The 22750-nt window shown below is 42.0% G+C and overlaps 1 protein-coding gene across 15 annotated transcripts in view; it reads left to right on the top strand.

Annotated features, from left to right (window-relative positions):
* Positions 1–6473: 6473 nt before the first annotated feature.
* The window catches only part of UBR5 (ubiquitin protein ligase E3 component n-recognin 5), a 91612-nt gene continuing 75335 nt past the window's right edge, over positions 6474–22750 (top strand). For 13 of the 15 annotated variants that reach the window (XM_086741116.1, XM_086741105.1, XM_086741117.1 and 10 more), the window contains exon 1: positions 6475–6788. In XM_086741116.1, coding sequence (XP_086597242.1) covers positions 6727–6788 — 62 coding nt within the window. In that variant the 5' untranslated portion in view covers positions 6475–6726. Of the gene's footprint in view, positions 6789–22750 lie in introns of all 15 variants that reach the window. The other 2 variants (XM_086741106.1, XM_086741104.1) reach the window with 1 other exon arrangement.

Here is a 22750-nt window from a genome sequence, read left to right as displayed (position 1 = left end):
GCTCAGTTCTCTCGCTGTGCGCCTGTGTTATCGTTCAAATCAGGAGTTTGAGCTCGAAACTCGTTTCAGCACCCGCTCCTTTAGAGTTGACTCCTGTTGATTTTAAAAATTTTTTATAATGTTTCAAGTGGAATTAAAACTACATGCAAGAACTATCTACTATTTCTTTTAATATTGTCAATAGCTGTCTATGTCAGGTAGCTATTTGATGGCAGAGGAACAGTGGCTAGAAAGTAGGCTAGTACACAGGAAGGTAAATCCTAGCCCCACCGGAGTCCATGGAATAATTCACTTGCTTTTGCCCTGGAAGGTCTCCACTCCTTTCCCTGCCAGAAACAAATTTACTCTGCAATAATTTTGGAAGGTAGTACATGAATCAAGGCCATACAGAACTATTGCTGTGAATGCAATTCACCCTCACAATTTATACACGCAATTTTTTTTCCAAAATTGCCGTTTTTGAAGGTAAATACAGTTACAGCAAGAGTAAGTAACCCAATCAAATGAAACTAAAAGGGAAATAAAAGCTCTTTTTTTTGTCCCAGTTAATTATCCAGACTCCCTTGGCAGCCTGCAGACAGATGAGCAGGAGAAAGCAATTCCCAGGGAACCTAGACAACCTGCTAGGGCATCATGCTCACCTTTTGGGATGCTGAAGTTCAAACAAATTCTGTCTTTCCTTACAGGAGCTTACAGAAAACTGCTTTGATGTAAACTAGCACAACTTCAGATTTGATATAAGGGAAAATTTTTTTACAATGAGGGTGGTGAGGCACTGGCACAGGTTGCCCAGAGAGGTGGTGGATGCCCCATCCCTGGAAACATTCAAGGCCAGGTTGGACGGGGCTCTGAGCAATCTGATTTGGTTGGAGATGTCCCTGCTCCTTGCAAGGCGGTTGGACTAGATGACCTTTAAAAGTCCCTTCCAACCCTAACTATTCTATGATTCTGTGATTCTAACTCTGCTTTTCAGCTGCCTGCATAGAAATGCTTGCCCACAGGACACAGCCAACACAAAGCCTCAGAGGTACACCCACCACGTACACCATGCACCCGAGGTCTGTCCACATCACCTTTCAGGGATGGTCACACAAGGTGGCTGTCCATAGCCTCTGTTCCTGGGATATTCAGCTCCTGCACAGTGCCCAGGACACCTGGTGAGCTCCTTTTGTCAAGCTCAATCACATTTGTAAGAGGACAAGTCTGTTCTACACATATAAAAGCCATCATGTAAAATTTGTGACAGAGTCTAGGCAAGGTGAGATGTCCTCGACGCCTACTCAGAAGGAAGAGGTGCTTGGAAGAGTCTCTGTGGGAGCTGGAAGAGAAGGATGCAGGTAAAGGGCTACAACAAGAGTGAGGAGCACTGTCAAGTGAGGAATCTGCCAAAAGGTTAGGGGCCCAAACCAAAATTTCAGTCTGCCAGATACTGGTGGATCTACAAGTTCCACTGTGTACTTGGCAGAGACCTCTCTTTGATCCCTGACATACTGTGCAAACTTTTCATAAGAGAAGAAAGCAACCCTGACTGTATACTAAAGAAAGAGGAAATGGATGCAGAATCCTAATTTCTATCCCAGGAGTCCTTCACTGCAGAGCCAGGGAGAGGAAATGCTGAGCAGCTCAGACAAGAAAGGGGAAGGGAGATCAGGTATCTGCAGTATTGCCTGATTTTAAACAGCTATATTTCAGCTCATGCGCGATAGCAAATGCTATATGAGCAGGCTGGGTGTCAAAGTGTCTAGCTTCAGCTCACCATATTAACTTCTGAACATCTGCATCTCTTTTGGTGAAATTTTCACACGAGGTTCTGGTCCAGAGGCCTCTGCTACCTTAGCTGACCTAAGCATTGGAGAGGGGGCAGGAGAACCGATTAGTACGGCAGCTAAAGGAACAACCTCAGCAAAGCTCAACCTTTTTTAGTTGCTGGAGAATCCACAGGGCAAAGAGAAACAGTGTGTGCACTATTCCACACAGAACAACCCACTGTAAGAAAAAGTCAATGGGAAACAAGTTTTCATCAGCTCTGAACCTTACTAGGCTACCTGCTCTTTTGTGGCCTTAAACAACACTTCTTAAAGACCAGCATAATTTTGTGCACAAGACGAATTATTTTTCTATTACAGCAACCTGTTCACTTGACAGGCAGGTGCCAGTTAGAAAACAAGAGATTATAAACAATTAATACCTGGCATGGTGTTGATGAAGTTTCAGCCATCTTAAATAAGCACCATATAAAAAATAAATCAGGCTATGGTGACCTGAAACACGAACACAACAAAATGTAGCCCAGGACAGCAGAAAGCAAACGGCCAGCAGTGCAGTCCTCCCCAGCTGGAACTGTTTGATTTCTGGTGTTAACTTGCAAACTTTGCAGGTATTTGTGTTGCAAAACACACGGATGTGGTTTAAAAGCCTGATGTCCCCAGCCCCAAACAAACTACTCATGCTATACCTAGACAGAGGGAGAGCAAGAGGCAGGGAGGGACCTGCTTTGTTTCAGGTTGTGGCACAAGGTGCTGGAAACACACTTGCTTTCTTTACAATGAACTTTGTTGCTTGCTACAGGAACTTCTGCTCAGCCTTGGGAATGATCTAGAAGCTGCAGTTTTCTGCATAGCATTCTTATTGACATTTCCAGGAATGCTGGCCTCATTTCTTCCACAGCAAAATACAATCTTATGCTGCCAGCCTGATGTCATCTCTATTGACATCTGGAGTTAACAGCCTGGAAAGCGCGTACTGGGGCTCTCCTTAGCTGCCTGAAGCCTTTACTTCTGCTCAGGGCCTCCTCTCTGACTGCAGCACCGCTGCATGGTCCCCTCCCATTAGGACTAACGGACTGCCGTGCAAACGAGCAGGCCTGAAGCCGCCGAGTGAGTTTAGCAAATAAGTCTGTACCAGGGCAAATTACACAGAAGCTGTTTCCAATGGGAAAGTTCCTGATCTACTGGAATTGGACGTGCATGGAACAGGAGGCTGGGTGAGATGACCTCCAGAGGTCCGCTCCAACCCATGCGCTTCTAACAGTCTGAAAACTGCAGGAAATGCTGACTGTCATCAGAACTCAATTTCAGACACAACAGCAATGATCCCACAGGAGTTATTGTATAAAAACTCTCGCGCAGACAAGTATAGCAGCAAGGAACTTGTTCTGCTGGTTGGGTGCTGGCATATTTATAGCTGCACCTTCACAGGGAAGCTGCTGCTTTATCAGTAGGCCTGAAAATAGCACCATCTATACACCGAGGAGTTGTGCAACACAGGGAACTATATTTCTTAGGCCAAGACAGAGGTCCCATCTTAAAGATACATTTTGTAAAAAAAGAAAATCTAGTTCCGTTCTTGATTTTTTTTAATTACGTGCTGAATATGAATTTTTACCTGCCAATTTAGTATTGGATGTTGTCATCCAACAGACTTGGACAATCCAGAGGATTCAGGAAAAGCCTTTTATTTTCAAGTTCTTAAAAAGCAGAAGTTGTAAGAATGAGTGGTTCTACTATCAGAAAGCAATTCTATCTGGAGTCATTTCAGATGATTAAAGGACCATCAAACTCTGTTTCCTGTGTGATTATCTTCTAAGAAATGCATCAGTGGACAAGACAGGCATTCAATGCGTTACCGCGTACCAGTACTCCAGAAGTCACCCAGTAAGATGCAGCCTTGCACCCTTGTTAGAGAAGGACGGGTGCTTCTGACAGTGCGCTGGAACTTCTACCATGTTACAAACTCCTGTTAGAACAACATCGTCACCTGAACACTTGGTTTTGTGTCCTCTCATCTACACTTAGGAGTAGTTGCCATTTTAGACAGCAGTATAAACTCTTAGTGTGAACAAAAGCTGACATTTGCACTACTCAAGTTTATTCTGGCTCCAAGCGCAAGTTTCAGTGGAATCAATTTTAGTTTTTTTTTCATTTTTGCTTACGCTACATGTTTGCATTGGCACAGCCATAGGCAATGGCTAAAACTGGGGTTCAGTCATAATGTAAATAAAGCTATGAAAAAGGATTACTTAGAAATGCCAGCAGCAGACAGCTGAGCCCTAATAGACGTGTGCCCGCTTTGGGCTTTTCCAGCTCTTTTTCTGTCTTCTAATAGGTTTCCATAACCAATTAACTTTTAAAGCTTGTGTGTGAAGGGTGGAAGAGAGTGAAATCTCTTCCTTAGGCCTAGCCCCTAAGAGAACCCCACTGAACCAGTCATGTTACTTGGAACTGCAAACGCTTTGGGGAACTAGATTTTGATCCTGAAAGCAAACAAGTACCTGGAGCTTCCCAAGCCCTACCAAAAAAATCTTGAAAGCATTCCCAAGGATGCAACAAGACCTACTGCAGGAGTTCATGTGGCCCATCTTGAGTCCATGAACTCCCATCAGAAGTTCAATGGAAAAGAGGAGTAACTGTCAAAGACAAATATTCAATTTTTGTCTGGAAAAAAATAATCAAATTGAGATGCAAGGTTTTTCAGGTGATTATCAACACATGCAAGTGATTCTGACAAAATGACTGAGGTCAAGACAGCTTGGAAGAATCTCCCACTGCAATATACAACATAAATGTTTTCAGGAAAAGCATAAAGATTGATGTTTGAAAAAAAAAAAAAGAAAAAGCAGAGAAAAAATAAAAAACTTTGGTACAATCAATTGCAGAACTAAATCCAAAAACTCTTAGCTCTGTCCTAACAGGAAAAAAGAAAGGTAAATCATGGATCTACTCATTTTTAAAAGCACAGCTACTGCACTGTCTCACTACCAAACAGAATGAGTCCTACTTCATGCCTTGTGTAGTTCCAGAAACCTATTAGGATCTTCCTTTCAGGATAAGCTAAATTACTTATTTGTATTCTTGAATACATTTGAATATCGCTGTCACCTGAGAACAGCATACATGAGAGAATAGTGTCTGTGAGTAAGAAACCTGGAACAAATCAACTGAGTATTTCTTCTCTTTACCACATTTCCTTATGTTACTAACAGAAAAAAAACCTCACAAACTCCCCAGACGTTTGGGCTACAAGCAGCTACATCAGCTTATTCCTGGACTGGCTTCTTTTGGCTGTACTGGAGAAACAAGACAGGGATGAAACAGGAATGGAAGACGGGAAGTCAAAAAGTTCCTTAGATTTGATAGCGGAGGAACAAACCGAGATTTTTAGGGTTTATAATTACACAGTCTCAGAAACTAATTTTCATTCCCCAAACTAGGTTGTAGAATTCTGTTGTACCATTGTCACGTGATTGTCAGCATTCCTCACATGCTACAGAAATCCAAGCTGGTTTTATTTCCTGAAAGTAAGCGAGAGCAGGCTACAAAAGCAACAAATTCCAGTTAAAATAAAAAATTTTTAAAAAATCAAAGCGTTGTACAATCACAGCCTAGGTGTCAGCTTCCACAGAAACAAATGGCTGTTTTATTGACTTTGTTACTCAACTTTCAGTTGAGATGTTAATTTGTTGAAAACAGTTCCATTTGCAAGGTATGCTCTCTTGAACAGTACAGTTAAATCTTGCACAGAGGGAGTGTGCGCAGCCAGGGTGGCATCGACTGCTTCGTCGGCTTGGGAGGAAACTTTCTGTGCTGACATATCACCCATCTCCCTGAAAAAGGGTGAACAATTCCGGCTGTTGGAGAGAAGACTGTGCTACTCGCAACTAGGAATTACGAAGCGAGTGACCGGCTTGGGAGAGCGGGTGACGAAGGGCACCGGGTTTGGAGCGCACCAGCGGCCACACGTGCACCGGGACGGGGGAAACCCCTGCTGCACACCGCCCCCCCCCCCCCCCAACCCGGACAGGCATGGCCTCACACACCCGCAACCCCAGTTCCACCCCCGAAGCCACTCCGGCAGGCCGCACCCCACGCCGGTCCCAGCCAAGAGGCCGTCAGAGCCGCGCCAGCCGGCCCGCACGGGACCCGGGGAGGGCCCAGCGAGCCGCTGCCCATGCCACTAACGGCGAAGGGCTGGACCCGCGCCGGCCCCGCAATGCGCTCAACGCGCCACGAGGCCACGGCGGGGAAGGCCGGCGGAACGGGCCGGAGCGCTGCGGCCTGTGCCCGGAGACCGCTGCCAGCACCGCGGCCAGGTCGGGCCGGCTCAGGGCCAGGGGGAAGCGGCGGCGGCGGCGGCGCCCGACCCGGTCGCGGGGGAGGGGCCCCATCCGGCGCCTGAGGGGGCAGCCGCGCGCGCACCCCACCACGCCGCCCCCGCCCGCCGCTCGGGGAACCGCTCTGGCGGGAGGGAGGAGGGGAGAGAGGGGGCACGTGCTCCTTTACGTCTTGCGCGCGCGACGTCACCGCGCTCCGCGAGGCCTCCCCGGCCAATCGGCGGCGCGTTTAGTGGAGGGGCGCCGCGCGGCGGCGCGCGCGCCAGTCAGCGCAAGGCTTACACCACGGCCGCGCGCCGCCGCCCCGCCCTCCCCGGCGCGGCGCACGGAGGGAGGGAGAAGGGCCCGCTGGAAGTTAAGATGGCGGCGCGTGTGTGAGTGCGGCGCGGGCTGAGCCTCCTCCCGGCGCCGTTGCGGCGGGCTCCTTCTTCCTCGCGCTCCGCGCCGGCGGCGGGCGAGCCGAGGACTCCGCCGGCGGCCACGAGCGGCCCCGGGGGAGGGACGGAGGCTGAGCGCCCCCTCCCCCGCCGCCCCCCCGCCCCCATTGTGTGCCCGGCCCCCGCCCGCCCGCCGGCCTCCGCCGGGGCGGGGGGGGTGCGGCGACGGCGGTGCGGAACATGACCTCGATCCACTTCGTGGTGCACCCGCTGCCGGGCACCGAGGACCAGCTCAATGACCGGTGAGGGGCAGGCCGTGCGGCGGGGGGCGGAGGGGAGGGGCCGGCCCGGCGGGGCTCGGCCCCCTGTGGCCGAGGGGAGGGGCCGGTGGCCGCCGGCCGGAGCGAGGGGCGGCGGGGGCGCCCCGGGGGAGCGGGCAGCCCAGGCTGCGGGGGACGGCTTGGCAGCCCCCTGCTCCTTCCCGCCGTGCCGGCGTCCCGCAGCCGCACGGCGGGGCCGCAGGGCCCCAGCTCTTTCCTCTGGCGGTGGCCAGCGGCGAGGAGCGGTGCGGGCCGCGCCGCACGTACCCGGCCTCTCCGGGCGGCCGCCGCCGTAAACTTTGCCCCCCGAGAGAGGGGGAGGTGGGAGGCCGTGGACTTCGCCGCGGGGGCTCCGGCCTGCCCGGGGAATCCCGGCATCTGCCCGAGGAAGGGAGCTCCGGAGGTTCCCTGGCCGCCGAGGGCGAGGAGCGAGAACGTGTCCGTGTTAATCGGAGACGGAGCGAGGCAGACAATGCGGCTGGGGATCGCGGAGTGTGTGAGAATGATGGGAGCGAGGATAAAGAAGGCGCAGCCAGCGGTGTTACACGCGCGCGTGCCGCCCCTGTGCTCCGCGTTCCCCTTCATACCTACGATTATTATTATTTTTTCTTTTAAATAATGGAGACTCCATCTCCAGATGGCTTGGCTGGGATGGGGTGGGAATGACAGCTTGAACAGAAGCGCAGTCTCTTGTAAACCTCATGGCTAACTTTATGTTGGATTGGGGGAGAGAAATTGCATGCTGAGGAGAAACTAGAATTCTTGGGTGAAAATAAATCTACGAAACGAATTTTCTTCGCTGCTTGGTGTGTATTTGTCAGCACTCTGTGGCTGTCAAATATTTCTTCTGTAGCAATTATTAATAGTGTGTATTGTGGCTTGTAGATTTTACTTGTGCTCTCTTATACAGAAATTCTTGATAAAAGTGTAATTAGTCATCTTTAATTTCTTATAAATTTATGTGGAAATAAATCGATCTTTAATTATCACTGGATAGAGACCTATGTGTTTTTTACACTACAGATAAACGCTACTTAATTTTTTAAATAGCATTTACATATTTATAAATCTTAAAAAGCATGGCATTATGGGTTATAGTCTTCTGGTTTTGATCTTACTCTGGTTTCAGAGTAGGTCAGAGTCCAGCTCGCTTCCGCTATTTTTTGTAGCTAGGTCATTTTTCCAAGTCCCATCTTTGCTGAGATGCCTCTATTAAAACAGCTGAGATTCGAGGGCTTATAATGAGGAAAATAGACCATTGTAAAGATAAATTTTTTGCCAAACTGCATCATCCCTGCCCTAAAAGAGGGAAAATAAAATTCTAATGATAAAACAGGTCTGAAACCTGAAGTGTGGTAGTGTGGAGTGTATTTTTTTTTCTTAACTGAATTACACATTTTACAGGATCCTGCTTCCTAGGAGGCCTACCCATTCCTAAGGGATTGATTTGCTTTCTCCACAGTAATACATCCAAATTTAGCATACCTCGGCTTCTTTTAGAGTGATAAACTCTGAGAGGTGACGCTGTGCTAGGAGTTCTTCTGCTTCTCCATTGCACTGTTTTGATTTAGGGTGAGGTCTAGGACTTTGAACTGGAAAGGACCCTAGGGGTGGTTTTTTTTTTTTTTTTTTTTTAAATGTTGATAGGCCCTTAGAAAACATTTGTCATATAATTATCATACTTTGCTCATCTGTTTTTTCTTCAATGTCACCTGTTTTGTCGACTTACTGTTGTTAAATATGATGCCCCTTCAGTCTTTATAATGCTTCCTAATTTTTTTCTCTTTTTTTTTTTTTTTTCTTTCTTACGGCAGCAGCAGCTCTTACAACTTCTATTTGATATAAGAAGCTTCATAATGTGTGATAATTAATGTATGGAGAAAGCTACAGAAGTGCTATTAAGTAGTGACTTATTCTGAAAAATCAAGTGGCTCCTTGATCTGAGCTGCAAGTCATAAATTTCCACTTCATAAATATGATTTTACTAGAAGTGTGGTAGCTGTGTATCAGAAATTGTAATGCAGTGAAATCAGAATGATTCATAAGTAGGGCTGAGGCGTGCACATATGTGCTGGAAATGCTAGTTCAATTTTATCAGAAGCATTGCGGCTTATTGCTGTTCTGTCAATATAGATCAGGATCTACATAGCTTAGTAAATTCTCATAGACAAGCACTTAGAAGTTAGGATCTTGAAACAGCTCGTATCACTATGGTGTTTCCTTCCCCTGTCACACTTTACAGGCTTTTTTGAGTCTGCGCTGCAGGCAGTGGTCAGTAGCCCAAGTTAGTTTTCTTCTGTCTACATTCTGAATCATAATTGCTTCTCGAAATCTGATTTTGGGACTATAATTCTGCATTGTATGCTTTCATTTGCAGTGTATGTAGAACATGATCCATTGTATTGCTTTCAGTAATGGATCTGTGTTCTGCATCTAAGGAATAATCACGTTTTAAAACACAAGGGATTTATTGGCGCAATCCTTGTGTGTTCAGGATGCATGACAGTTTTGAATTTTTATAATAAAATATTTGATCCATTACGCTTAATAATCAGTGTAGATGTGTGAAGAGAGTGAAGTGTGTTTTTAAAACATCCTTCTCCTAAACTATTGCTCTGCTCTTAAGCAGTCTCCAAAATTTGAGGAAGTAGTTTCATTCAGTTTGGTTTGGTGCAGTTTGTGTCACTCTGGTTTACAGTTTTTATTAGATTCTCAGTGTAGTTTGTTATCCTTCTTATTCATGCAGCAGCTCAGAGAATGGTAAAACACTTTGAAGGAAAAAGTAACTGTAGAACCACAAATAATTGTGAGGACTCCTGAACATGCCGATGCATCATCTGAAAGTACTTCTTGACTAGTGTTTTTGAAAATACTAGTTAATATTGTACCTTGATGGTAGTTATTAGATCTCTCTCAAATAAGTTTAAGCAATGTTGTTCATGGTGTTCACTCAGATGTCTGGAAGCTAGCTGCACTGAGGAAAGCTCATAGAGGACAAGGTTATATTTACTTCTGCAGTTGTGTTAGGTTTCATTTTTTGAAATAGATAGTAGGCTAAACTTTTGTTTAGGATGAAGTGGTAATTAAGCTTTTTCCAGTAAGTTTGTTTAGGAAGATAGGTACCTTGGAATTTTTCCCCCAAGCAATTTGTTCTCTGCAAACTGAATATGAAAAGTTTAGTGGGAGAAAAACTTGGTATGGCCTGCAGTTTGAGAAACAACTCCATAAAGTATTTGGGATGTAAATAGTTAATGGCTTTAATCTTTGAACAAGAGGTGCCCAGCTTCTCTTGCAGTGGGTGTTAGATATATTTTGTTGATTATCTGCCTGTTTCATGTATGTTTCGGGATTAGAGACTTTGTGCTTTGTGAAGGAAGTTTGACACAATTTCATAGATAAAGTCAATCTCAGTAAATGCTTCTTAGTATCTTTCTTAATTTGGTGTTGGGTTAAGAAGCGGATGTAACCATGACAAATAGCCATTTCTTGGCTATTATGAAACTGTGCAAGAGCAGTTTAACTTGCTACTCTGTAGAATGGGAAGGGGAGTCGGTCACCTTACATGCTTTCCCTACACGAACTAACTTTCAGGGATGGGATTCATCTCAAGGCTTTGTCTTTGATTTTACCTTATACTAAGAAAATTCTTGTCAGCTAAGACACTTAAGTTCTAGCGTAGTGTAAGATGTCATTTTTGAAGTGGTCATTGACGCAATGTTAATGTGTTTTTTTTCTCTACTCTTGAAGATGAGACATAATTAATTTCGTTAAATAGGAGGTGTTCTGAATTTAAGATGAGTGTTAAGAAGTGGTATATATTAAGTTTTCTCACAGTAAGCTCTTTGAAACAAGTGGTGTGACTGAGAAAAGTTCATTTGAAGTTTCAGTGAGTATTTATGTACAGTCAGCTGTAGGGGAAGAGGGGATTATCTCACTCTTATATTAGTTTGCTTTTCCTTAATAATATATTCAGTGCCTTTCTCTATTATTCAAATATTACTTTAGGTCAGGCCTGAACTGAAAAATTAACTGACGTACTTTACATTGCCTGCATTGTGTAGACCATCTGATAATCAATTCCTGTGGAAAAAGTGCCTTACAAGAACATAGCCTTTTAGTCTGTGCCTGTGTATCTCTTAGCTTATGTACGTAAAAACGTCATTTCAAGGTAATAGGCAAGTGGTCAGTGGATATGTGGGCTGCTACTCTGGCAGATTTTCTTACCCCTTCCTCTTTGCGTTTGGTTATGAGCAAATCTGTTAAAAATCTCAAGCAGATGTTGCTGGAAGGAGCTGGCGTAGGGTGTGGTATGATTCTGTGCAGGGAGCCAGCAGGGATGTGGAGCTAGTGTCCTGGCCCCACATGTCTGTGGGAGCCGTGGACGGAGGGGGAGAGCTCCTGATAATACAAGTGTTTATTTAGCCCCGAACTCCCTCTTCTACGTCCATAGGCATGCTGGGAGAGTACCTGTCCTCTTGCGGAGGGGAAGGCAGACTGAGCATGAATTTCCCTGCTGTTACTCGCATGTAATCTGCATTGCTACTCAAAGTTGGGGGAAAGAAGGGATTGACTGACTTGTTCTTAAACAGAAAACCTGCAAGTTGTGTGCAGATAATGCGGTGGTACTTTTAGCTCAGGTGATTTATTTTAGAGTGCTTTAAACTGTTTCCTAATCTACTGTAGCAAAAGTGAAGTTAGCCTACCTCAAACAGGAATAGATGGTTTAATTACAGGGAAATCATTGCTGATATAGTACTTTAATTCCTGAGTTACAGCTGCTTGCTGAGACTTAAGTAACGGGAGAAGCATTGACTTTGTTTTTAGGATTAATTTCTTGAAAGCATAACAGAATTTAAATTGACTTATTTTAGAAGAGAGTGAGGGGAAAATGGCATGACTATCATGACATTGTTATTATTAGACTTTTAGTTGAAAACACTTTTTAAAAAATGAAATGTTTTAGCTGTGTTGAGGTTTGCGCCACCACTGTGGTTGTACAGACCATTATAGGATTCATACGTTGAGAAGCAGTGCAGTAAGATTTGATCTTATTTCATGTTGTTATTTAAGAGTGATAATTTGGGAAGTTAAGCATCCAGATTTACACATAAGCATAATTTCCTGTCTGGCTGAACGTGAAAGGTTCCTTATACGCAGGCCAGCAGTCTAGGCCTTCTTGGACTTTGCTCTGCCAAGGTCCTCTTCTGGTTACAATTGTTTGCTGTGCTTCAGACACTGCTTTTTTAGAGAGTACCTATGTAATTGTCTGTGAATGTTCTTGCTGAAACTTTCCTGAGATGTTGTAAGTCAAAGTAATTGTTATCTTCTGAAGAGGGGAGGTTTGTTTTCCCCACTTCTTACCTTGCACTAACTTTAAGTGCCTGATCTTACAGTAAACTAGCTTAATTTGCTAAAATAATATAGAGCTAACCCTGGTAAAGTGAAGTAAATATAGTTTTGTGGCGTAGGCAGTTGAACTGGTTTATCTCCTGGTTGGGTGAGCATCAGAGTACATGGATAAAAAAGGGGGGATTTTGAAAAGTGCTACCAGAGGGACAGTTGGGAGTGAAGGACGGGGAAGAGGAAGCAGGGTTGAGTTCCTTCCATTTTGAAAGCAGCAAGTTTATTTTGGCTACTGTAATGTGAAACTGTACTGTGAATGTGATCTGGGCTGTGAGAGTAGTTGTGACCTGTCACAAGGAATTAGTAAAATAGTAATTGGGGCACAAATGTTTCCTCTTCTTCTTTCTCAAATTGTCTATGAGGTTTGAACATATTTGTTGTTAGACCAGTGAGGAAGTAAGATTAATGGAATAAGATATTAATAGCCATATTTTAAGGTTTCAAGGCAAGTCAGAGCTGTCAGAAAACAACTTTCTAAGTTCTAAGAATGGTAAGGTGTCAATCAACAACACTTATATGCTAATTCTTTGTAAAAGTTAAAATCTGTAATCAATAGCATCCTTCTAAGGTAATCTTCCCATAGTAAGTATGATTTATTAAATGTTCTAGGTGTCATGTAGGATACTTTTTATTACACGATGTTTGTCAAAAATTTGTGATTAAACCATAAAATAGATGTAAAGAGTGTGACACCTTTTTCTTAAACCATCTAAAGTTTAAGTAGATAACTGTTCCGTATAGAATTACATTTACTTGAAAAATTACTTAACACTTGAGACAAACAACTAAGGATATACCTAAGCATAGCAAACTCTACAGTGTGTTGTAGTTGCTTTTTTACAGTTATGGCATGGTTAATTGTGCATGACTTAAATGAAATAGATGGTAGTATGTTTTTGAAAATTACATAAGAAGGGATTTCAAGGTAGCTTTTATTGTAGTGATTACACTAACAGCAATCTAGGTAGTTAAATTTGCAAGGTGCTCTCTGTAAAAGCTGCTGTTTTGTCTTTCCCTGCCTCAACTCAACAGCCGTTTATGCAGGAGAAAACCGTATACAAAAACTACTTGTGCTTTTCACTTGTATAAACGTTTTTTTAAGCTTGAGTTCAGTGAAGTCCACTAAGGATTTGGCTCTTAGTAGCAACTTTACATAGAAGACTGTAGTAGTTGGCATATCTGTGTGCCCCAGAGAAAACATGGGGACAAGGCCTAATTGTAGTGGCCAGAGGATTTTAAATTAGGAGGAACAGTTAGGAGAAAAAAAATACTGAAATAAGTATGCAAATATAATTTTGAAGATGCACATATATTTTATTCCAAACTGTAAGCCTGTCAGTTTACATGAGGATGGTCACAGCACTAGTTAGTCCACTACAGCAATAATTGTCCAAGTTTCAGATCTTAATCCTTTTCTCTTTCTGGCATAGCGCTATTTTGACAATAAACTCGGTGCTCTACTCTTTAGTCTTTCTGTACTTAAAGAAACTAGACAACCAACACTACTTCCTTTTCTCTTACCCTTGCCCTCGAAGGGAACTTAACTCCTTTATTTCAATTTAAAAAGCTTACATTTGGGAGAGAACATCTGCTACCTCACTGATAGAGAGGTATAAAGGTTGCCTGTTCTAAACACTTCAAACATACTGTAAAACTGAGTGGAAGTATATTAGGTGTGCACACTGATCATCTACATTTATGTGAAACTGCCAGTTTGGTTCCAATTGAGGAATGATTCAACTATTTAATTTTCTATGTTTGAAAATGTTGTCTTTCTCTCACAAGTCTCACTGCTGCTGCCAGCACTTGTGAGGGAAGTTTCTCGTGGTAAATGTACTTCACCCAGCAAGTCTTAGCTACTGTACTGTAAAGTGCAGTGTGTTTTACAGTACCAATCCACGTTGTTACAGAAGAGTTTTGAATATTCATTTTCCACCCTTTTGTAACACCCCAGTGTGATTATTTTGTTACAGTTCTAAAAATAATCTTTAACATAGCATCATATAGTTTGCCTCATTGGCTAGTTTTCGTAATCCCAAGTCTGTTGGTGTTATGCTATTATATATCTCTTAGTGATGCCTCAAATTGTTTATATTCACAATGGAGATGAAATGTGTATTTTCTGTAATCTTGTTTTGGACAGCTTTCCTTTATTAAGCTACCTTTTATCAGAAAAGATGCTCCAAAACAGCTTTGCTCCCTTATGTTTCAGATTTGACTTTACGTTATGGTGTTCTATTAAAGAATGCAGAATAAAAAACATTTACATGGTTGGTCCTATTTTGGACATTAACTGTGTTGGAACTTCTCACTACTGTTTTATTTGCAGCCGTGAGGTCCACTAATTTAATTTGTGACAATGGGAGTGTAACTCAACAGATGAAAGCACAAAGGCTGCTGGAGACTTCCGTAGTCTTATGAAATTTGTCTTCAGCAAAAAAAAAACCAAACACATTCGAGGGCATGTGCTTTTTGTTTGTTTGGGTTTTTTTTGCTTTTTACTCAAAGTAGTAAGCATTCGGGACATTTGTGAATATCTTGAGTAATCTAGTGTGATTATACCCATGCAGATGTAGTCTGCTTGTTTGTTAGAAAATAGCCCAGAAAGAAACTCTATGCTCTGTACACAGGGCTTGGTGGTATTACTTTCTGCAGCATGTTTGCCGTAATTTCTAGTTAAGCTGGATGCTTACAGTCTTTCATTTTGCTTCTTTCCCTGTTCTCCAATAGGTTTCCTGAAACTCAACTTTTTCAGCTTTTGGATAAATGATCTCTTTATGTACATAGGTAATTCTGATATTATGAGATAGATCTTGGTTGGTATCTCTGGTTTCTACTAAAAATTATAATATCACTATATAGTTTTCAGTGTGGAGTCTGGCATTGACTTAATATGGACAAATGTTTGTACTACAGTGTTTTTACTAAAAATGTAACTGGAAAATAAATACTTACACATGTGAATGCGGTTGACTGAGAGCTGTAGGCCTTAACCTGTTGTCATTTGAAGTCACTGCAGTTTGTCACTTCCTTTAGTAAGTGCAGCATCATTTTAATTTCTTATTCACCTTGCATAATTAATTTCCTTAAATGTGATTCTCAGTTTTTTTTTTTTCTTTCGTTTATGGTATGCAGTTTTGCTGTTCTCTATCTAGTCCTTTCTAGTAAATATCAAGAAGTGTTCTTCTAAAGAGGATTTATGGCTTTTAATCAATTTTATATTGTTTTCCCATTTAATATAACTGAGTTATTCTTGTCTGACCTTTAATGATCTCTTTCTTAGGTTGTTGAAACTCTTTTCTTCAGGTTTGACCACGCTCAGTACATAAGTAACAGCATTTTTCCTTCTGTCTTTTTCTTTTTTTTTTTTAGAGGCATTATTTATGCAATTTGCTAACTTTGGCAAAATCTATCTGTCTCTAGAGGAAGGATTTAAAGGTACTTAATAAAACATTCCAGTGATACAAATAATAGCATCTTGTCATTGTGAAGCAGATTGGGTAGGCAGAATGTAAACTGGCTAGGATTGCCCTGCTCTTGATGGGAGGGCGTGAAGGATAACAGGCTGTTTGCTGGAGCGGCCAGAGCTTTGTTTCTTTCTCTTGTGGTACATAATCTGTATGTGGCAAGATTGTTACCTGAAATAGTATGGCCATGGGCGAAATGTGAAGCAGGAGGTACGCAATGTGCTGCTTCATGAGTTCTTGTAGAGGAACTAGAATACTAGTTACACTGAGGGGAAGCACCTGGAGTTTTGTGGCTGTGGTGCAGACAGATTGGAAAGAAATAATCTATTTTTCAGCAATGCAGAAGAGTGTTGTGATTAAATGTGCACCTCAAAAGCTGGGATTTCTTTTTGAGTTATTTTGCCTGCAGTGTGCATCTGAGAGAGCGATTTGGCTGCTTGTTTTTCTGGCATGGTGCTTGCTCTCTACTCCCTATGCCAGGTCTCATTCCATTCCTATCTAAATCAGAGATGCAGTGTCTGAGAGGAAGATTTTGAAGATGTCTGTTTAGTAGAAGACAGTACTGTTTAGTAGAAGACTGTGCAGTGTGAGCAGGGAAGTTGATGGTATTTAAAAGGCAGCTTTTAACAAGTTTGAAAAAATGACATGCAGATAATATGGTGATATAAGAGTTTTTGTTGAAGACTTTGAGCCTTGGAATTGGAGGAATTGGCAAGTAAAGAACTGAACATGCTAAATGATCTTTCCCTATTGCTAAAACTAATTTTGCATGTGAATAAGCATGCTGGACTTTATTGCAAAGCAATGAGAATTCAGTGTCTTGTTTGTGCTTTGTTTTTTTTTAATAAAATCACTTTGTACAAAATATACTGTTACTTTTCTCAAGCCAAGATGCAAAGTATTGACATGTATTAACAAGACAGTTCTCAATTTTAAAAATATTTTTGTAGCATTTGAATGCTCTAATCAAAGGCCATTTTCCAACTCGGCACTTAGAGCGAGAATGAAAGGGAAAATGGTGGATAGACTATGATTAGGGTTCCCACAGTAGCCTCAGCTGGGACCAAAACCTGTCTCTCCTGGCTTTAAGCTGGTGTGCCGTTAAATACACAGCCTCCCTGGTGGCTTGTAATTAGCTCTTTCAAAAGCTTTAACAATCTATCACTATGGGACACAAAAAGGTTTTAAGATTTTACAATGACTGATTTTTTTTAATATAATTTTTTTTTAAAGTGGAATCACTACGGCAACACTGACATTAAAAAATAGGATTTTTTTTTTTTCCTGTTTGTCTAAATGTGATCTTTTAAGTTTCATATGTTCTAATCAAACAAGTGTACAGCTTCCTAGCTACATTTTGGTAGCTAGCATTTCTATGTTCCTCAACACGGTAATACTGGCTCATGTTATTTCATGTGAGTATTTTTTTCAAGTATCCTTGATGACAACCGTGGGGTTCTAAATTCTCATTATCCACATTTTACTATCATGGAAGGATATATTTGCTGAAATGATGGATATCTAAATAGCTTACAGCTTTCATTGTTTTAAGATTCAGAACTTGCACCCGGCTGAGTTGGTTGATCCAATTGTTTAGCTTTTAGTGGTCTTCTGGCTGAAGAAATAGCCTTCTGCTAAATGTTAAACAGAAATTCTTTTCAGCTACAATGACTTTGTGCAGTTGAACAGAATTTGGGAACACAGAATCGTGATTTGATGCATTCTACACCAGAGAACACATTTCTGTCTTGTATTGCCTGAATCTGAAACCCATGTTTTTGTAAGTTTACTGTCATAGAATAACGTCAGATTGAGGCTGACTCATTCTCCTGTAGAGTATTTTTCTTTTTGCAACAGAAAAGCTACTAGGCATTTAGGCAACCTGTAGCTGGAGATCTACTTTACTTCCAAATCCTCTGGATATTGTGCTAAATAACAGGTGTATGTGTACTATAACTGCTACGTGCTAGTCCTGTCAGGTTCATACCATTTGTGGTTTCTTTCTGTTAATATTCAGACTTTTCAGTACAACTTCTTTTCAGAAAAGGGGCCATGTTGTGTCATGACTATTTTAGGATTGGGTGTTTGCTTATTTTAAAAGCATGGTTGACTTTATATTCCTCTTGAGCTAGGTTATGGGTGTGGTTTGCACTGTGGGCTTTGATTTTTTTTTTTTGTGGTGGGTTTTTAAAAAATTATCATTCAGAACGTGATGTTTTCTTTGTCACTTAAATAATAAATCTAAAGAAAGGGTGTAAGTAGATTTTGAACTAGAGGAACCAGCCACCTAGCCTAGAAATTCATCATTAATCAGAGGCATCTAGTTCTGGCAAACCTAGTGCTGGATTTCACAAGTCCTACAGGTGGCTGTCCCCTGGTCTTGCTGGAGGGGCTCTGCTATTGCTAGAGAAACAGAGTACTTCCGTCTGGATATTTTAGTACCCATAAATATTTTTACTCAATGTCTAAATAATACTTCTCAGACACTCCCCTGACTCCTTGGTTAACTTATCTTCTAAGAGACTGCCCTTACAGGGATTCTATGGCAAAACATGAGCTCCTAGCTTTTCAATGGCAAAAAATGTCCTTTTGTTGCCATGCCTCCAAGTCAAATCTGTGGAGATCCCACACTGAAAGCAAAAAGCCGTCAGAATCACAGGATGGCTGGGGTTGGAAGGGAGCTCTGGAGGTCATCTGGTCCAATTCCCATGCTCAAGCAGGGCCATCTAGAGCTGGTTGCCCAGGACTATATTCAGACAGCTTTTGAATAACTCTCAAGGATGGAGACTCTACAGCCTCCCTGAGCAATCTGTGCTAGTGCTCAGTCACCCTTGCAGTAAAAAGTATTTCGTGATGTTCAGACAGAACCTCCTGCATTTCAGTGTACTGGTTGCCTCTAGTCCTGTCACTGGGCACCACTGGAAAGAGCTTGGCTCTGTCCTCTTTACACTCTCCCTTTAGGTGTTTATGTTGGTAAGATCCCCCTAGAGCTTTCTTTTCCCCAGACTGAACAATACCAGCTCTCTCAGCCTTTCCTCAATTGAGACATGCTACAGCACCTTAGTCAACTTTGTGGCCCTTTGCTGGACTCTCTCCAATATGTCCATGTCTCTCTTCTACTGGGAAGCCCAGAACTGGACACAGAACTCTAGATGTGACCTCACCAGTGCTTGAATAAAGGGAAAGATCCCTTCCGTCAGCCTGCTGGCAGAAATTTGTCTAATGCAGCCCAGAATATCATTCGCTTCTTTGCTGCAAGGCGTACTGGCTTGTGTCCAGCCTTGTATCCACCAGGACTCCCAAGTCCTTTTCTGTGGAGTTGCTTTCCAGCTGGGCAGTCCCCAGCATGTACTGGTGCGTGGGGTTGTTCCTCCTCATGTACAGCACTTTGCACTTCCCCTTGTTGAACATCCTCAGGTAACCCTCTGGCATATCTGCCATTCCCTGTTTGGTGTCATCAGCAAGCTTGTTGTCGGAGGGTATGCTCTGGCCTCTCATCCAGATTGTTAATGATGGTGTTGAACAGAACTGGACTTGGTACTGACCCCTAAGGTGTACCACTAGTCACTGGCCTCCAACTAGACTTTGTGCTGCTAATCATCATGCTCTGGGCCCAGCCATTCTGCCAGCTTTTGGTTCACCTCACTGACAGCTCATGCATCCATACTTCCTGAGCTCCTCTGAGAGGATCTTCCAGGAGACAGTGTTGAAAGCCTTACTGAAGTCTAGGCAGACAACATCCACTGCTTTCCCCTTGTTCTCCTATACAGTGATACAAAATCTGCATTGCTTTCTTAAAACTAGAACGGAAGTATATGCTTACCCTCTCTGTAGGGTGAAGAAGATGGGTAGGTCATTTTACCTGCCTCTGCAGTATGTTTTTAATTCTGAATATTAGATACTAGTGGATATCTATCTTTAACCTTAGGATGTCTTTAACACTATTGTATCTTTAGATGTAGGTCATTATCTATATCAGTGTTGTTATTAAACGATAAAGGTCTGCTGTAAGGAAATTTACGTTCTTCTATCATTGTATTACCTGAAGACTTTTCAGTGATATTGTACAAAACTGTTTTCAAGGGATTATTTTCTATTTTGTAAGACTGTCAGTTTGGTAGATAAAGGTATTCTGAATATTTAGTAGTCCTCTCTGGAATAATGGTAGCTCACTAATTCAGCGCAGTGTGTTATAGTAGAAAGCCAACATGGCAAACATCAAACAAATTAAAGTTTGGGAGCCATATTCTGTAAGCCTGTGTTGGCTGATACCATGAAATAGAAGAAAAGCCGTTACAGTCAGACAAGAGGTCCATCTTGTTTGCCTTCTGTTTGTAACAGTGGCCAGTGGCAGACGACAGAAGAGTATTAGAATAGGGCTAACATACAGTGATGCTTTTCCAGCTTCTAAGAATTTGCAGCTTGGAGATTTCCTGAGCAGTAGGTGTTGGGTTAGTATGTAATAACTGAATAGTCCTAGTTGATATTTCTTGGAATGAGAGAGGACATAGTGTAAGCGATGATACACCTGATTACTGACTGAGTGGAGCAATGACTTTCTTTGTCATCTTGTTTGTTTTGGTGATCCATGTATTATAGTCTAAACACATAATTCCACCCCACTGCTGAGTAGTATTGGTTACCTTGGAGGCTGTCATTTTGTACATGCACTTGGGATTTTTTTTTTTTTTCTTGTGTGCATTACTTAATCTTTTCTACAGCTAATCTTATTGCCTGTTTTTGTGTGGTACTTCAGCAGTTTTTTTTTTTAATGGATGCTCCCCCCTTACTACTCATAATGACTTAATACTTAAAGCACAATTTAATGTTCTTCTCCCCACCTCTCCCCCTCCTGGCCCTTTCTTGATACTCATTGGTGGAAAAGAGGTTTTTCACCTTCATTTCTTCATTTATTCCACTAGGAGAAAGGTGTTTGGTACAGGAAGGCTGCCTCTTTGGAAACTGCTTTCTAATGTTTGACATGGCAGTCAAGGGTAGTATCCTTTTTTATGGCACGGAACATAGCTGGATGTGACTTTACGTCAATGACAGCATCTAGTGTCCAAGACATCCTGGGATCAGGAAGCATAGATAACATATTTGCTTAAGCTTCTCATTGGTGTCCATTTTCTGCATTTCTGAGACTGACATTTCTGTTTTCATGGCACCTATAGACGGGCACAGGAATTCGTTTCCGTGTGACTCAAGACAGGCAAGTGTGAGAGGGGTTTGGTCTGCAGGCTGTGCAGCTCTGCTGGGCGGCTGTGTAGCTGCCTCCCTGGGTCTGGCTCGCTGTGCTCAGAGCACTTCAGGATCTGAACTAAGGGATGGAGATGAAGGTTGTACTTACTTTTTAAGTGTTGGTAGGTATGTTACTCAATACTGCTTTCTAGTGCTTGAGTTGTCTTCTTTTTTTTTTTTTTTTTTTCCCCTTTTGGCTACCTGTTTATTGTTAGCCTTCCCTTGGAAAAGCCTTGTGTCAGTTCTTGTATACTTCTTTCTCCTCTGGTATGAAAGTCTCATAAGTTTGTTGGCTTACACACTTCATTGACATATTAAGTTATCTGAAAGAGGCCTGATCACTTAAAAAAATCAACCAAGGCTGAATTAGTTTTATTTTTAATTTCCATACTCAAAGTTGTTCATTATACCAAGCTGGGTTTTTTAAAATGTACCTTTCCTTTTCCTCCTCTGCAACTCTTACCATCACTATGCGGTGCTGAAGTAAGGACAGCTCTTGTGGTTGAAGCCCCTGCCTGATATTTTCACTTTGAAGTGTATAAATAAGTTTTTAATCCTGTAAAGAAGCAACTTCAGGAAAAATCTGAGAGAATCTTCTGAATATTGTGTCTGGGACTCTGTAGTGTTACTTGCTGAGTACAGAAAGACTTCCTTCTGGAGACATGCATCATATGAACATTTTATTTTACATCTCTGTGGTTAAATGCTTTGTTTGGATTTCTTAACTTCAGTGATTTATGCTGTATGTTCTTTAAATACCTAGCTGACATTTAAAAATATAGTCTAAAGTTGCAGAGAAAAATGAAAAATAGCTTTATATTGTTACAGAAATTAATCTCTAGGATGGCAGAGATTGCTTTAATTTAATTTATAAATCAATGTGCTAGATGTGCTGTTAATTGACCAAAGCTGTAAAATGTCAGATTTGATATTAGCATCTGTAAATATTTTTTTCTGTTCAACAACAAGTAAGTTTTTGAGGGGGAAGTTATGTAAGTCTTGCTACATGAGATTTCCATTTACAGTGCACTATACTTTTCATGTTACTTGCCTGCTTGAGAAGGTCTTACAGATGTTCATTGAGTTCAGGTGATGTAGATGTGGGATTTTTTTATCTTTTTCTTCATTTTTGTAACCTAACACAGGGAGAAGGATGAGCATACATTCATTGAACTATTCTAAAACCTTATAGCAGTAAGAAAGTTCTGCTTATGCTTATGGTTTGTTGGTGTGTGAACCATTGCTGGCATGATGGAAATAATTGAGAAAGAAAAATATTCCTGCAGGATGACTGGCAAGGTAGGACTGCTGCTGACAAACTGCTGCAGGGAGCTGAGGATGGTGGACATGTATTATGGAAGTCTGTAGTGTCTTTAAAAAAAAATAATATTGGAACAGCCTGCCTACTTTAAAAAAAAAGAAGAATTTTATTCTTACAAATTGGGTAAAAGCACAAATTGTAACAAACAATTTGTTAAAATCAGTTACACTATTTAAACAAAAGTATTCTTTTTTCTTTGCTTAAATAGAGCAAAGATACTTTAAAATGTATTGAAGTCCATTTTTTTTCCTATAAAATACTTAGTATTTTGAAATGGAGTTTCTCTGTAGCTCTCTTGTATTTTTGAGCCTAACTTGTTTTTATAAAGCAAGATGTGGTGGAAGGATGGGTCCTCAGGTAAACTTGTCTGGAAATAGAAATGTACTTTGAGACAAGCGATATCTTATGATGAATAAAAGTGTCACTCATGATGTCTGAGCTCCTGACGTGGAGCCTCTTTGGTTGATCAGTGTGAGCATAGTTCTGTTCTATTCTGATCAGTTTGGAGAGGC

Source organism: Chlamydotis macqueenii, chromosome 2 (genome assembly GCF_036417535.1).
Source record: "Chlamydotis macqueenii isolate bChlMac1 chromosome 2, bChlMac1.mat, whole genome shotgun sequence".
Classification (NCBI taxonomy): Eukaryota; Metazoa; Chordata; class Aves; order Otidiformes; family Otididae; genus Chlamydotis; species Chlamydotis macqueenii.
Note: the sequence above shows the minus strand (reverse complement) of the source record. Positions and strands in the feature narration are given on the sequence as shown.